The sequence below is a fragment of the Eutrigla gurnardus genome (assembly GCF_963514095.1).
Source record: "Eutrigla gurnardus genome assembly, chromosome: 5".
Classification (NCBI taxonomy): Eukaryota; Metazoa; Chordata; class Actinopteri; order Perciformes; family Triglidae; genus Eutrigla; species Eutrigla gurnardus.
Window position 1 is genome coordinate 23,110,051 of NC_139919.1, and position 17,164 is coordinate 23,127,214.

The following is a 17,164-nucleotide window of genomic DNA, read 5'->3' on the forward strand; positions in this document are numbered from 1 at the left end:
TATTATTTCTTGTATTCCCCATCCAACAGTGACAGTGGGATCTCCAGCACGTCTTCAAGCAGTTATTTGGAGATGAGACCCAGTCGGCTGCCGAACATGGAATCTTCTCGAGGTAAAAAACGCTTCATTCAACCCCTCACAGTTTTGAAATGAACACAAATGCACCCATTGTGCAGCAGCAGGCGAATGAAAGAACCAGCCACTTCCCTTCCTGACCCAGGGTGTTACTAACGTTGTTACTTGACGATTCATGCAAAGACTCGGTGTGTGAGGAGACTGGTGACTGGCCGTTGGACATCGATGACTTGCTGAGGTTTTCCTTTCAAGTGGCTCAGGGCCTCGACTTTCTGGCTGCCAAAAATGTGAGTTTTTTTTTTTTTTACCACTAAAAAAGGATCTAAAACAGAAAACATTACCGAGATCATTTACAACAGTGGCTCAACGTGGTTATTTTCCCGCTCAACAAACTAAATCTTGAAAAAAAAAAGCAACCAAATTTGCATGAAAAACGTGTCGCTTTTTATAGAATATGATGAATGAGGTGTGAAATCATCGATGAGGGGGCTATGAGGGGTATTTCCCATTACATTCTTCTTATTTGGTCATTGTCAGTGAGCGCTTATTGATGTGTGTGCGTGTGTGTGTGTGTGTGTGTGTGTGTGTGTGTGCAGTGCATTCATAGAGATGTGGCTGCTCGGAATGTCCTCTTGACCGACCACAGAGAGGCCAAGATTTGTGACTTTGGCCTGGCACGTGACATCATGAATGACTCCAACTACGTGGTGAAGGGCAATGTAAGCCCCTCAGTTCAACATTAACCGAGTTACAGACTACATGAAGTAGAAAAAAAACAACCTTTTTGTGCTCTTTAACCCTCATGTGAAGGCCCGCCTGCCAGTGAAGTGGATGGCTCCGGAGAGCATCTTTGACTGCGTCTACACCGTCCAGAGTGACGTCTGGTCCTACGGCATCCTCCTCTGGGAGATCTTCTCTTTAGGTCAAAACCTGTGCATACTTACCAAACGATTTACACACATTTTTAATTCACGACTTGCCTGCTACACTTACTAATGCATCATTCTCTATTAGGCAAGAGCCCCTACCCCAGCATGGCCGTGGACTCCAGGTTCTACAAGATGGTGAAGCGCGGCTACCAGATGTGCCAACCGAACTTCGCTCCAGCTGAGATGTAAGCTCAAACTTACTGCATCACTGCTGCTTTGTCCACTTTTAACAACCTCGTCCAGGAAATGTTAATACTGTCACCTGATTATCAGTTGAGCGCGTTTTAATCAGCTGGTAAAATGTTAGCGCTCCGCTTATCAGACGTTGAGCAACGGTGGTGGCGACGACATAATGGTTGATTTATAATAGTTGAAGTTGACTTCGACATTGAACAGTTCAAGTAGCCTGCTTCTCGCAATGTTTATCACAGCAGAACAATGATCCTTTATCTCCTCGCCAGTCTTCTGTTCTGTCGTCTGAAATAACTGACACATGAGCTAACCTCATGAAGTGCTTTCATTATTCCTGATTTTAATTTACTTGCTACGGGTTATCTCCTAACCCCAAAACACAACAAGCCTAAACTCCAAACTTGAGCCGAAATGAAAGAAAAAAAAAAAAGAGTGTTTTTCCCAGTATCTCTGAGAGGGCCCTAACATCTGTGTGTGCTGATTTGGCGTGGCTGTCACACCACCCGGAATAACTGTGGAAACAGAGGGGACTGAATCTGAGTCAGGGCCTAATCATCTGTTGTTCTGCTGTGTGTCAGGCCTCAGTTCTGCCTGTTAGCCACATGATCTCAAAACTAGGAAGCCATGTAACTGCTATTTCACGGCAGCAAAATGAGACTGGAGGGGCAGGGGTTCTTATGAACAAGTCTTTCTTATCAAACTGCGTCACCACATCCGTGAGCCTCTTCTTTTTCCTCTAATTTCCGATTTTACACTACAAAGTTTGAGAATTAAAAAAAAATTAAAAATCGAGTGCACTGCGGGGGAAATATAAAGCCCCTTCAAATGAATACCATCGATGTTTTTGGGTTGGCTTTTGTTTCAGCTACACGATCATGAAGATGTGTTGGAATCTGGAGCCCACAGAGCGTCCGACCATCAGCAAGATCAGTCAGATGATAGAGAGACTACTCGGGGACCGACCTGAGCAGGAACAGGTGAGTTGGTGTGAAACAAAATTATGAATGGTACAAAACACACGTTTCCTCTGGAAACCCTCCTCCTTTTAAAGGAATTTGGGGCGGGATTTTTTGTAGAACATATGTATTGTTGTCACTGGACCAAGTCTCACCATCCTAATGCCGATGCTCCACAGCTAATCTACCAGAATGTGCAGCAGCAGGTCACAGAGGGTGAAGTCTGTGACAAGCCTAAGTGCTGTGACGGCCCCTGTGACCGGTCTTGTGACCACGTGGAAGAGGAGCAGCCTCTGATCAAGACCAATAACTACCAGTTTTGTTGAAAGTCCTTGCCGCCCAATCATCAGTAAATCAATCGTCAACAAGCATCACCCAAGTGGGATCAGCCATAGTTTGTGTGGCACACCAGAGCGCCACAGCTTGTCCTAGCCAACAAGCAGTCGCAGAGTCGCCTTCACAGCTATTTTTTTCGCCTGTTGTGCCTGCTCGCCAAGCAGCTGCAGCAAGCATGTGACTTGCTTCTCTGCAGACCATGACTAGAAATTGCCACGTCTAGGAGGAAGAGGAGGAAACTTGTCAACAAAGTGTCCAAAGCTGTATACCTTGTCCTCGACGTCTCTGGTTCCGATATGAATTTGAGGTATAATCTGTTATCCAACGGAGAATCTGTGTTTCCTTTCTTCTGAGAGTATTCTTAATTATGTATTGTGCACTGCATTTATGACTATTTTTTTATTACCGCCCTGTGACACTGAATGTCTTTGTAGAGGTCTTTTTTTTTCTCTCTTTTTTTTTCAGCAGGTTCACTTTGATTGCATGTTTCGTTTTCACAGAGGAAGCACACATTGTGACTATTCATCTTTATGTACTATAGAGAAGTTAAGTTTCATTCCGCGATCGCCTTCAGTAATTAAACATCTAAACAGTGCGAGTGTTTTTTCCCTGTTTTTAACATGCTAAATCGACCATGGAGGAGGCAAAGAATGACCATGTTGTTTTCCTCTCTGCGCTTTGGTCATAGCTGCGTTTCTTGTGACACACTTACTGCAGCTGTCAGTTGGTGTCGACATGTGATTGTTCCACTTCAACTTCATTAGTGTTAGCAGTGTTCAGTCTGATTTAGGAGCAGCGAACACAACTCAACCGACAGGGAAATCTGTGTATCCGCTATGAATCAGATGAACAATGTTTCATGTTTGACAATGTGAAATGTTTTTTTTTCAATGTTATTTTTTTTCTGCATGCGAGGCACAACTTAATCTTCTAATTTCCTGTAGAGTTAGACAAGTGCTAGTACGAAAAGCTTCACTGATCTGTCTAGCAGTAGCGGTCAGCTTACACTGCCAACTTTTAGAATAATCTATAAGCTATGTGAGAGATACAGACTGCAGGTTTGGGTGACTTCAGGCATTTCAAATGTGCTTGCATCTGACTGAGATGTCTAATAATGTACATATCTCATGATGTAAATCAAGAAGTATCTTTATATTCGCTGGAATGTTGTTGAGTAGATGATCATTACGGCATGTCTGTGTTGTGTGTTTATTTTATGCAAATGAGACAATCGATGTAAACGCTGCAAATGAAATCACTGGAAAAACCGCAGAGGCTTTGAATGAAGCTTTGTCATTCAAACTGCAGATTGTAAAGTTTTTATATACTATGAGATTATGATGTGGTGCCAGATATTTCACGTATTTTCTATGTTTTACTGATCACTGAGCTCATAGACACTGTTCTGTCCTCTTCTCTTGTCACTTCCTATTTTTTTTATTGGATATCGTCCCATCGTTTCCCTCAGTATCTGTCTACGTTTCACTCATAAATCTTTGTAGAGAAGAATTCATCCCACTGCTGAGACAGTTCACCACTTTCTGACATGTTCTGGGGGGCCAGACTTTTCAGTTTTTGTTTGGTTGTCCATCAAGGAACTGAGATAGTTTCAGTAACTGTGCCTTTATTGCTCTGCCAGTGTCCTCTATTCTTTCCTTCAGTCGCCTCAGAATGACTATCTTGTCCCTCTGTGTGGTTGTCTTTTCAATGATCTTATCAGAAACAGCACAAACACATTTTCCTAGGCTTTATGTTGATGTTTCTCCGCAAAAGAAAGGCAAAGTTATGGCCCTCAGAGACAGCCGTCAAAGTCGAAAGACAAATATGTATTTATTCTGTTTGAATTGAAAAGTACACATATGATGTTTGTCAAATGAAAAGATAACGTTGTGAGTCAAGAAAGTCACAGTTTGTCATAAATTTGTTGCGGGATGATTTAGTTTTCGTGTGAAATTGATGAATGAACTACATCTGTCGTCTCGCACATCGCCAACACCAACATGGCCGTTACCTTGGCTAGCTAGCTAGCTCGCGAGCTAACTTACATACGTGATGCTATCTTAATCAACCAGGAAGTGAAGTAAGAGATATCACTTTCACAACGTTTGGGTGAGAAGTCTTTGTAATTATGCATTCACACTCTCATAATTCAACAGTTTTACAAGAAATGCTACTTTCTTGCACAAAATGTATCTTTGAAATTGACAAACATCATATCGCACAATCACACAAACAGGATTTTTTCCCCCCAGATATAAGCTGTGTGTTCCAATACCAATAACACCATTAGTATGCTAGAAACAGATTAAGTACGTCCCAATATGTCAAAGATGTCTTATTACATCCCGTCTGTCAATCGGTTGTATTGTGTGTAAAGTTTTCCTTTCGTCGTCTGTCCCAGTAGAACGGAAATACATAACATGCTATTACCAAGGCTAAGGCTTTGGCAGGAAGCCCATTTTGTTCTATGTGTTTGACATACTAGTCTCCTGGCCCACTAGCGCCTCTACTGGCCATGTGGCAGCTCTACATACTGTGATAAACAAAGGCTTGTACCGGCCGGTTTTGAACCAAAACCTTTGCAATGTTTTAGTGCATCAAGACTCTGCTCATAAAATAGTCTAGTAGATTAGCGTTAGCCTTGTGCTATGTAGCCTACGAGTCGCACTGTGTACTCTTTTTGTGTACGTAAACTGTTATTGAACAATGCAATGCCCGCTATAAATAAATGGCTTGAGGAGACCGGTTATTGAGTGTGTGACTTACTGCCGCTATAGAGTGTTGTCATGGTTCGCGCGGTAATTGGTTGTTGGCAGGTCAGACCGAGCCTGAATAGCCTAACATTGCAAGTCTCCGATGATGGTTTCTAGGCAGATTTGAGTCATCAACTGATCCCATGAGCCATTAACATATTTTATTAGATTCTGCTGATTAAAAAACTAAAGCCCAGTGATGGAAAAGGACTATGTTTGATACACAAGTTGTTCATGTAATCCGTCAGAATGTTATTTGTGAATTCATTATAAAATATTTTTAAATATGAAATTGTAATGCAATTTATGTCAATTGTAATTGTATAGCACATAAAAGGAGGGCAAAGACACACACAAACACACACAGTCGGTTATCCCATCTCTATTTTATAGTAAGCCAGCATGCGTTTCTGGCTATTCTGACCCACAATCCTTTGCACAGCAGATATATGAGTGAGAGGGTCCAATATCTAGGTGCCATATTATGATGAAGTAGTGAGTCCCAATTGAATGCACACTGCATGCAATGTTTTTTTTTTTTTTGTAAGGTCAGCTGCAGTAAATGTACTAAAAGTAAAAAGAAAAGGTATGTGCCTCAATAAGCCTCTTGTTAAAACATGTTCTGTTTTTAGTTATAAATAATGAACTCAATTATATCATGTCAAACATGTTTATTTAGGAGTTAAAATCTGGACGATAACATCAGTACTTTCCAAGCGGGACCACATCAGTCAATATGAGACACAAGCCGGAGCAGCTGATGGCGTTTCCAAGCAACGGTGCGGCTAACCTAACGTTAGCTAGCATACTACTGTTGTCCGATATTAAAACGTGGTTCAAATCTGCCCTCCAGTTCTCGCTGCCCTCTAAAACATTTCTCATCCAGACTTGTTTTTTCTCTCGGAAAGAATTAACAAGACGTCAGTCACCGCTTTGTTACATGAGGTCACATGAGATGGTGCGTTTCTTCCTCTGGCATGATCATCTTAATATCCTGTAGTGTGAAATGCTTCAAATATCATTAAGTTTATACAGAATTCCAGAGCATATACAATGATGACAACATTGAGTGAAGGGATTAAAAACCGCAAATAAATGGAAAAAGACAGAACACAAATACATCCAAGACTCTGAATAACCATAACATTGATGTTGTTTTCATAGTGCATGCCCGGTAGGATCAGAGTTTTTGCAGTCAAAGCAGTTAAAAGAAGCTTCATCACCGTTGAATCACATAAATACTGCTCTTCCATGTTTAAATGTTCCCTGCATTAGCAATGTAAAATCAGACACACATTTGTATCATCTTTTAACTCGATGGCTCGGGTCCTTTTCACAGCAGTTGACCGGAGCTGCGAAATCCTGAATTGATTTCTATTTATTTGTTGCATCAGCAGGTTCATTTACAGGGTTTAATTGTTTCAGCTATTGCAACGTCTTCTTAGCCCAGACTATGTACAGTATGTGGCTCCTGTGACCACAGTCTTGACAAATTAACCAGGTTTCAACCACTTGGCATAGCTGTGGTTCTTCATGGAAGTCTTGTTAGCCCATAATTCATTTTGTTAAGCAAGTAAAAGTAATCTCTGAAGCACCTCATGCAGGCAGATCGAATACATATGTTCAGCTCATTCTCAAAGGCTGACTGCTGATTGACTGACGGGAGTTAAGACGACTAATTGTATCATGTGTCCTTGAATGGATCTTCGTTGAGAAGGAAATGTAATCCAAAATAAAGCAAAGGCCACAAGGTCCACCAACACATTATGATTCGGTACAATGGACAAACACACATTAAGCATCATTTCTCTAAGAGCAAAGTCCAGAAGGCAACAAGTGGCGGGGCAGAGGTAAAAGCAGAAACGTCTCCAGACATTAAAGTGAAATAAATACGAGATACTATATTCATGGTTCCATATATATACATTTAGCTTTGATTTAGTTATTAAAATCCTGTCCTACATTCTTTCAGTGACAGGAAAGATCACCTTCACACACGCTTGGCGCCCTATTGGTAAAAAACAAAACACTGGTACATTCTTTTAGTCATTTGAATGAATCATTTTGACATTCAGTCTTTATCATCTGGACTTTTCTAGTTGGGGATGGTTAAGGATGTGACCTTGTAACCCGTACATTCTCACAGTGAACACTATGGATTATTCTTTACTCGCATCAGGAACACAATGTATGGCTGATTGAATGTGCTGCTGTACAGGCGAGTCTCCCTTACACTGGAGTGTGGATAGCACAGTCACACATGATTGGATCCTTCCAGTATGCAGCTCACTTTTCCTCTCATGTCTTATTATCTGCGTTCTTGTCTTTGCATGCAGCCATCTTTACATTCAGTCCGTCCGTCTGCCTGCGTGCTGAATCGTCCATCTTGAACCATTTCTATTCAGAAAGCACAACCTCGTATGTCTCTGTCCCCGCCTCTTGTGTCTGCCCCTCTACCCCACTTCCTTCATCTTCCTCCTTCTCGGTGTTGATCTGTGCCACACCCAGCCGGTACAGAGCATCCCTGATTACCACCTCCCCTGGCTGGCAGGCCTTCACTACTTGGTTGATCTGCTGGTTCACGATGTCTCTGCTGGTGAGGAAATCTACCAGACGGTTGTAAAGGTAGTAATAAGCCGTGTTGTTGAAAACCACGGGTTGCCTGCGCGCACGGCTTACCGAGTAACAGTCCTCCGAGTTCTCCGTGGAGACGTTCTCGGCTTTGTCGCTCTGCTCTTTTGGCTCTGCCCCCTCCTCGTCTTCCTCCTCTACCTCCAGCTCAGCCACCAGGCTGACGTAGGGCTCCAGATCTCTGCAGAGGACCATGGAGTGGTGCTCTGTGGGAAGAATGGGAGGATCCTGGGCTGCTCCAGGAGGATGAACCAGCCAGCAGCAAGATGATTTGGTGATGGGGTGGAACGGCTGGTTCTCTGCTACCAACGACAGGTCAGCACTGTACGGCTGGTCTTGTAGCTCAGCACATGACACAAACTAAAGATAGCGACACAGTATGAGCCTTTATTGAAGGAACCAATATATGCAAACAGTATGAGACTTCTTGAATCGTCTTGATATAAATAGATGTACTGTATTACAGGCTGAATCTGTGGTTTTGTATACTGAATCAAAAAGTACTTAATTTAGAAAACCTGCTTTTAATCTAACTGAAATGCAAGGTCTAACTCTAAAGTTTTTACCATTTTTTTGTTTGACATAACTAATATTTACATTATACTCAGTTGATATATTTTAAAGTCATCCTACACTCTGATCAGGCCTCGAACCTTTTAGTTTTTAATTTAAACCAACACAGATGAGTTCCTTAATACAGGATTTAATATCAATCACTCACCTCTGGCTTTTCAAAAGGGTCAGAGAAGCAGCCTTGGTTCCTGCTCCACATCTGGGTTGCCTGTTCAGGGTACTGCATGTCAGCACACAGCGCCACCTGGCGGGCACAGTCACTCACATAGACTGGGGGCCAGTAGCGAGAGGACAGCAGCAGGTCTACGTGATCCCGAGCAGTCTCTCCTCTCACCAAGTACTTAGAGCCGCACACCACCTGGAGACAGGTACAACAGAGAGAAAAGAAAAACCTTTTCAAAACACACAGGGGACATTGCATGTTTTTGTTCCAGTGGCTCCTCAGCTCTGAAGTTTTGTGTGACACATGGTCTCCTCGGGGATTCCCAGGGGATTGCCCAGGCATTAGACATTAAACTTATATCCTTAGGGTCATAAAATATACCCGAATTCACGAATATCGCTACAGATAATCTTCTATTCTTATGTAGCAACTTCTGCTTTATTAGCCATACGTTTCCTACGTGGTAATTTGCATATAGAGAGGGGGAGGGGTGTGATCAAGTCCCTCAAGACGCATGTGGAGATGCATTCTAACGCCGGGTGTGAACTGACATACTGTACACTTGTAATCAGATCACCCATGTCTAAACAGGGCCATATATCCGTTTTTCATATTGGAATGGGCTGCTGTTTTTACCTTGTGGGGGCAGACCTTGGACAGCTTGCCAGCGGTGAGGTGCGGCGGGGGCTTCGGGGCCGTGGACAGGCCACCGTGAACAAGTGTGTACAAGGAAATCAGGGACGCCAGCAGGTCGCTCTAACAGAGCGAGACAGAAAGGAGGTTTTTATATAAGCAAGCTCCCACACAGATATGAGTACACCAGAGGAAGCAGAGATAAGATGAAAACAAAGACCGTGTAATTAATAAGGAAACCATCTTTCAACCTTTCATCATAGCACCCTTGAGCAAGACACGAAGTCTCACCAGCCCGGGTGTGGGGACGGGGGGGTATTTCCTGTTCTTTAGTCACTTTTTCTATTTATCACATGATGATGTGTTTACTCAAAACAGTAACACTAGTATTTTATGACATGTTACATCCAGTCAGCTTACTTAAAGCAAATCATCCTTGTCCGTATGTGTCTGTCATACTAATTAACAACATTAAGAGCGTTGCCCACATAACTGCTGAGATGGGCCAGACCGTCTGTGCCCGCAAGCACTCTGCTGTGTTTCTTGGGATAATCTTTTCATGTCTGATCATCATAATAAAGCTCCAAATATTAGCTGTCGTATTATAGCTGGTGGGGTCCAGGTCACACACACACACACACACACACACACACACACACACACACACACACACACACACACACACACACACACACACACACACACACACACACACACACACACACACACACACACACACACACACACACACACACACACACACACACACACACACACACACACACACACACCTTGGTGGAGCCCGGGTTGATACTGGTCCCGCAGCGGCCCAGTATTATTCTCAGCTCGTCCTCACTGTGATCCTCAATCTTGTCGAGTCTCAACTGACCGTCGTGAATGAGACGCACCAGAACTGACGGGTCTCCTAAAACATGATGATGACAACCAATCTCTCAAAAATGGGTTATGATCTAAATAAGACAATGCCACCAAAATAAACTCAATACTTCTATAATTCCATCTATAAACACGATTACTTGGAGAAAACATTGCATGATGTAAATCTGTACTGCATAGGAGCAGAACTCAACAAGTAACATCAAGATAGAATACGATGAAACTGGAACCCTTGCATGACATGTGCATCCATAACAAACAAAGCATATCATCCCATTATCATCTCATTCTCTGTGAAAACCACATCTCCCATATTTCAGACGAACAAAGGCCGTACTTGTGTTTTTGCTGCTAAACATTCCATAGGATTAACACATTTAAAAGGATCGGGTACCTGAAGGCAGCTGTGCGTTTGACAGGACCTTGTCCTTCTCCGTGTTGATGACGGTGGGACTCCTCATCAGCGGGGGGATGAAGGGAGCGATGATAGAAGCATCCACCCGTGTGATGGGGATGTCAGTGGGGAAAGTGGCTTGCTCAATAGCCTCACTTTCCATGGTCAGCCAGAAGTCATCCACGTGTACCTCGTCCGAGACAGAAAACTCAGGCCAGGTGAACTGTGGACAAGATAAAAACGTTATTTTTATTTTCACTTTCATTTCCAGCTAATTTATTCCCTTGCATTAATCTCTCACCTCCACTTTCTTCAGCTCCAGCACGTTGCTTGAGTATCGCTGCGCAATCTCCAGTTTGGGAGAAACGCCACAAATGCCGCAGATCATGTCATTGTAATCCCGCACGGTCAGACACTCAAAGGCCCAGTAGCCACTCAGGAGAAGCTCTTGTATTTGAGAGAACTCCTCTGGACTCAGAGTGTGAACTGATGCAGAAGAGGAAGACACAATGAAAGTCACAGAATATATATACTGTAAAAGGCAGACGATACAAGATGATAAATGTTCAAAATACCAGGCAGAAATTAAACGCATACAGTTGCAGTATTCATGTATGTAGTGTTCAATCCGGTATTTACCAGGGTGATTGGGGACGTTGTCCAGTATAGTCCTGGCTGCCTGAGGCGGGGGTTGGCCCAGTTTGATACAGGCCCGGATCTTCACAAACAGGTCAATACTAACTAGCAGTCTGTTCCCAATGTTGTACAAACCTGTCACAAAATTAATCAACATCAACCACAGGTAAAACAAAATGACTGAGGATGTTACAATCAATACCCGAGCAAAGTATTGGATAGTTGTTGTGCCCACAAATAAAACAAAAACAGTATGAAAAGCTGCAGCCAATATCTACTTACTGTATCTTATACTTAGCAACGGATAGTTTCTGTTCAAACAATGCTTGGTCTGAAATATTTACCTGTCACACTAAGCAGCTAAATATCTTAAATCTTAAAAATAAAAATGATTTGGCTGGTATTCATCAACACTCTGATGTTCCTGATAAACAAGTCTTAAAGGGCAAAACCGTAGAAAATGTGTGACAAATTAATATTTCAAGAAAAATGGGACAATTACTGGAATCTTGGATGATAAACACATAATTCATAGCTCTGGTTCCCCCTTTTGGCCCAATAACAAAATACAGATTGTAAATGATTATAAGTCTTACCAACATCAGTTTTTTGTAAATAATAAATCATTCCCAGAAACACACCTGTAATTTGATTATTGAGGTTCTGAAATGTCTGAACACTTGAGGCCGTCACTTGAGACATGATGAACCAAGTGTAAAGAGCATCTTGGAGGCTTCACTATTTGAACAACGTACGAGTTTTGCTGAGCGGTGCCGTTTACCTGGATGCAGGTCAGTGAAGCTGTGCAGAGCCAGACACTGAACGTTGAGACACACCTTGAGCTGAAGGGTGGCTGTCTGGATCAGTGTCTCGGTCAGCAGCCAGCAGTCCTCTTGTCCTGCAGCGGTACTAGGATGTACAAGAACACACCACACGCAAGAGGATACATTAGGGAACAGGATATCAACACAACACAGGATCTTTAGAATACAGAAACCCATCTGCTCACCTCTGGTCCCCTTTGAAGAGAGGATAGTTACACAAGCCACAGTGAGTAGCTGCTGATTCATAGAACCGAGGCCACCCAGACTCTACCAGGGTCTCCGTTTCTACGCTTTCCCCGTGCTCCTGGCCACATGGTTGAACCAAGATAATCTGGAGACTGTTGAGCTCCTGGATGAGGGTCAGCGTTTCCTGAAGCTCAGTCTCGCTCTCAGGAATCTGCAGGGAACGGTGCAGTAACTGCAGGGTGTTTTGGCGCTGGATGTCCTTCTGAGCAGGACTCAGGGCCTGGTACGGATCGAGCAGAGTCCCAGACTGAGAAAGGAAACAGGAAATCCATATTAAAATATGAGGTGAACGGTTAGCAACTCATAAAAGGGGTCAAAGGGTACAAAATACAGGTGGCAACGAATCACGCAGAGGAAGTAAACTTTCACCTTTGCTCCCTTAGCATTCTTCTGGGTCAGCTCACAGCCACATTTAGGGCACACTGCAGGTTTGTGTCTGTTCTTGTACATATAGTCACAGGACGGATTCTTACACCGACCCCTTCCTCGTGCTGTAGACAGTCCCAAATCCTAAAAGAACCCAGAAAAGCGAGAATTACCCACAATTCAAGAAAAAGGGGGATATTCTTATCCTAAAAAAGGCTAAATTGCACAGAGAATAGTAGTATACTGACAAAGCTGGAAACGGCGTGTTGTTTGAAAGGCACGAACGACAGGATATTCACTCCCTTATCAACCACTGAACATGCAGGCTTGCTTCCATCTGCTGGGACAGAAGAGTCCTACGGCAAGACATACAGGAAGTGACAATATTAGACTTTACTGTTTGTATTTGTGTATGTGTTTCTAAGTGTGTGTGTGTGTGTGTGTTCACCTGCTTGGCTGCGGTTGTCTTTACTGCCTGGCCGAGCTGCTTTAAAGTGCTTGGTTTGAGACCGGAGAAACTCTCTCGAGGCACTGTGGTTAGACAACAACCACATCAGCTGAAAGCAGTGACCTCAAACAGTGCAGTCACTTATTTATAAATATCACTTCCTCTCTGTATCATAAAAGGTTTATCATGTCAACAATAAGCACTGGCTGAATATCCAAACTATGAACTGAAAGATCACATTTAATAAAGTGGAATACAGATACAATTCCGTGATGCACAGTACCGGTGGATGATTTGTTGCTGTTGTTTGCACTCTGGATTTTTCCTTTGTCGGGTGGGACTGTTATGATCTGGAACAAGGTGCGGCCTAGTAACACAAGCACGTAAATCCATAAGGTGAAACCTTAATTTAGCACCAACAACAGAATATTGCCTGAGTGCTCTGTGCTTCATCTCACTTGTGTTATAGTAGGCAGGAAGGATGGGTCTAACGGGCCTCTTCTGAACAGCGTTGCTTCGGTTTCGACCTTGGACTGTTGAGCCTTGAAGAATTTCTTTCATCTGTCTGCTCAATAAGAGAGGGGAAAGTACATCAAATGAGACGCACACCATTATCAAGACCTGCGATGAAAACAGCTTTAGGAAGACAAAATCATTTTAGAAAACTATAACAAACAATGGTTACAGCCTAACGCACCTAGAAGACTTTCAAGTTGTGGGGGACATCTATCTAATGGGAAAAATAACCTTTTCTTAAAAGCTGCAAGTAAACAGATTTCAGTCATACTGGGTTAATAGATACAATACTTAAGTGACACTGAAACCGGCTATTTTCTACATTTAAAGTGGCAACAATTAACTCAATCATTTCCCTCCATGTCATCTAAAGGAAATCAATGTAGCTATGTTTCATTTCGCTTCATACTTTTTCTTCTCTTTTACATTGTGCTTATATAAAGGTCTGTGGTGTAAAAACAAATTACTTTCTCTCAACAAAACCAACCAATATAGAAAATAGCTGCAATAACAACACACAGGTGTCATTATAATCCTGTTCCATCCATGTTAACTATTCATCACACAGCTAGCAAGCCAATATTATAGTATTTTTGAAAGTTTGTATAAAAACTGCTCACTTTTTATCCTGCTCCTTGGTGCTGCTGCCCTCTGGTGGTTTCCCAGCTGGAACTGCTCGCTGCTTCCTGCAGCGCTGATGAACTTGCCCTTCTTTTTTGCTCCCACTGGCATTTGTTTCACCCATATCTGAATTCCCCTCCTGAGACATGGCTTGGCATCTTTCATTAGTCTTGGTTTCAGCTTCATGTGGCAATTGCTTGGACGCAGTTTCTTTCACTTGCGTCTTCTTTGCCTAATATATAAATGCAGACATATTTAACCGACTTGAACCACAGGTCAAAACTGGAGGCTGAATCTCAAGAGCTTGAACATCCCAAACTGTTGTGCAGTTATTTCTTGACACTTACAGCAGGTATCCATTTTCCTCCCAAGTGGCTCCCACATTCAGGGCACTTTGGTGGCTTGTGGCGGGTGACATAGACAAAGGAACATCCAGCATTTAGACACCTCCCTCGACCTCTCCGGGTGTACGTCTTCACAGACTGCAAAAAGCAGCAGACATGAAGCTTCATGTTCCTCAGCTGCTATTACCAACCCCAATCATCTTAAATCTAAATAATGGTATCCTCTGTGTCTATGCTATGCTTGCCAATTTCTGTATTGACGTTGACAAGGTGGATGAATAATGCAGGTGCTTACCATTTTATAGGAAGGTTTGGCACTTTGTTCTGTGCTGGCTCCTACAGAGACCATCATCACTGGGCCCATAGAGCTGACACCTGGCAAAGATTTGGGCTCTGGTAGGTTCTGAAGTGACAGACAAATCCCTTCACTGCATTACTGAAAATACACTTGATTAAAATGATCATTTTTGATTACAATAAGCTAATTCTGCTAAGTCGTAGAAGGACATTTAAGCCTCACCTGGGTGGGTACGATGGCAACCACCTGTGTTGCCTCCCCCTGCATCTGCTGCACCACCGCCCCACCAAAACCACAACCGGCAACTCCACCCTCATTTCCTTTCAGCGTGACCCCATGTGCTTTAAGGCCAACGGAGCCCTGTGACGCATGAACATCTGTGGAGGCTGGGGCTTTGCATGAGATAGAGGAAGAAGAGGAGGGAGGGACTCTTTGGGCTGCCGTGAGATTAGACGCCACTTCCGTTCGCTCTCCCGCGTCGTCGACGACAATGTGCTGCTCAGAAAGTTGCACCTCGTTGTCGATTCCAAGAGGTGTGAACTGGGTGTCTTGAGTGAGAGAGATGGAAGTCAGGCCTCCGTCCACAGGAGAGTCCAGAGACTCCACACTCACCACTGACTGAGAGCCCCCCAGCTGCTGATTTGCAGAACAGCCTTTAGACAGGAGAAAGTAACTGGCTCTGGGGAGGATTTTGCGGAAGCCTGGCAGGTCGTTTGAGGGGCTGAGAGACGACTGAGGGAAAAGCACAATCGAGAATATTGTCATGGCTATCCCATACATCCATCACTTTGACATCAGACTAGAAGCCGGTGAATGAGGCCGCTGTTGAGACAAAGCAGGCAAAAACGACTTTATCTGTGCTGGTGCTGGATGCTAATGGGATACATTGCTCTGACTTTATCTGTAGTTACATGAACCAAATGTATTAATTACAAATGAAATCAAGCCAGTTGACGATATGAGTACTCTGCAGAGCTTAATCATAAAGAAGTGCTCTGATACACTAAACAGCCTATAGCAAATCAAGCACTCCATCATGGGCAAACCTTTTTTTAAAGATAGGCTTGAGTTGTCTCACATTACTTTCCATGCAGGTATCAGAACATATTCAAAAACGAAAAGTCATGTAACTTCTGACTTGTTTAACATTGGATGTTAACTTTATCGTAGACTTTTCTGCACTTTTGATCAATGTCAACTTACGGTGTCTGTTCCCTCCTTCTCGGACTTGGCCTTCTCCAGATAGTAGCCTTTCTCCGCTACGCTGAGCCTTTTCCAGCTCTCGCTGATTCGCTTGTTGATCTCCGACTGTGGTAAATTGGGGATCTCCTGTTGCATAATCTGATGAACATCAAAATAGTAGAGCAGGTAGGCAGACCTAAAACAAACAGATTACACATTTTCAATCAGTTCACGACAATAGGATTAGACATGATATTGTAACAGCTATGTGTGTGAAAGCACATTACCTAGGCTTCTTAGGTTTGTCAACGCTGTCATCTTGTGTTTTGCTTTTCCTCTTTGTTGGGGAAGTCACCTCCATCTGGCTGTAGTAGCTCTCCACCTCCTCGGTCACTTTCACAACCTCAAACACCTCCACTTTCTCCATGATCTCCAAAAGGGCCAACCTGAAATACAGTATGAGATCAGCCGGTCGTTTTTGTTTGAAGTTAGTTTATGTCAGGGATGTTATATCGCATATATATTCCTTTTAGCTAGTTTATAACATATATTCGTTTGCATTCTATGTTTTTAACCATCAGCGTTTCACATGATTGTGGGGCGTCAATGACCTGCACTTGGATGACAGATCTGGATTTCTGACGTTTATTATAGCTCAGTGGGAAGCTCATAGGGGCAAACAGATACGTTGTCTAATAAAAGCCACAGAAAGTAGGGCAGAGTGACAACGGGCTGAACACCATGCAGTGAGAATAAAGCACAACAACGTCAGAGACGATATATAATAATAACATATAATGGAGCCATGCCGTGCATATATAATAAAGCGCTAACATGTTAAAAACACTGGTCCTTGCTCGCTTTAAAAGTAGGTTTAATGGCATGTACTTATACTGCCTGCAGTCTGTGAGCTATCCAATGAAATGCCTCCTTATTGAAGCCTTACCTACGATAGCCCGAAGCTCTACAAACTGCCCTGAATGACCTTTAGAAGTCGCCGACAACGTCAGGGATCGTACCGACGGTAAGTAATGCTGGAATTCGCCTGTGCTTCATGTTAAATCCACTTGCGATGCATAAATGTCGGTAAAGTAGCCTCCTTTCTCGTCGGCTTGTAAAAAAAAAAAAAAAAAGGAAAAAAAGATGGCGGT

At 43.1% G+C, this 17,164-nt stretch overlaps 2 protein-coding genes across 2 annotated transcripts in view; one reads left to right on the forward strand and one right to left on the reverse strand.

Annotated features, from left to right (window-relative positions):
- Nucleotides 1–5,455, forward strand: part of pdgfrb (platelet-derived growth factor receptor, beta polypeptide) — a 34,754-nt gene extending 29,299 nt beyond the window's left edge. The window contains exons 39-45 of the mRNA XM_084009919.1: nt 30–112; nt 259–362; nt 672–794; nt 886–997; nt 1,090–1,189; nt 2,062–2,173; nt 2,332–5,455. Of these exons, the coding sequence (XP_083866045.1) occupies nt 30–112; nt 259–362; nt 672–794; nt 886–997; nt 1,090–1,189; nt 2,062–2,173; nt 2,332–2,478 (781 nt within the window). The 3' untranslated portion in view covers nt 2,479–5,455. The remainder of the gene's footprint in view (nt 1–29; nt 113–258; nt 363–671; nt 795–885; nt 998–1,089; nt 1,190–2,061; nt 2,174–2,331) is intronic.
- A 451-nt stretch (nt 5,456–5,906) lies between these two features.
- Nucleotides 5,907–17,113, reverse strand: hmgxb3 (HMG box domain containing 3). Its single transcript, XM_084010513.1, has 21 exons — nt 16,960–17,113; nt 16,301–16,459; nt 16,035–16,209; nt 15,054–15,563; nt 14,829–14,936; nt 14,537–14,671; nt 14,189–14,421; nt 13,511–13,617; nt 13,336–13,419; nt 13,053–13,135; nt 12,853–12,960; nt 12,608–12,748; nt 12,178–12,485; nt 11,950–12,077; nt 11,172–11,303; nt 10,834–11,018; nt 10,533–10,755; nt 10,033–10,166; nt 9,245–9,364; nt 8,594–8,803; nt 5,907–8,232 (listed from the first exon to the last, which is right to left on the reverse strand). Exons 2-21 carry the CDS (start codon nt 16,438–16,440, stop codon nt 7,639–7,641), a joined length of 3,858 nt encoding a protein of 1,285 aa, XP_083866639.1. The 5' UTR covers nt 16,441–16,459; nt 16,960–17,113; the 3' UTR covers nt 5,907–7,638.
- Nucleotides 17,114–17,164: the final 51 nt, after the last annotated feature.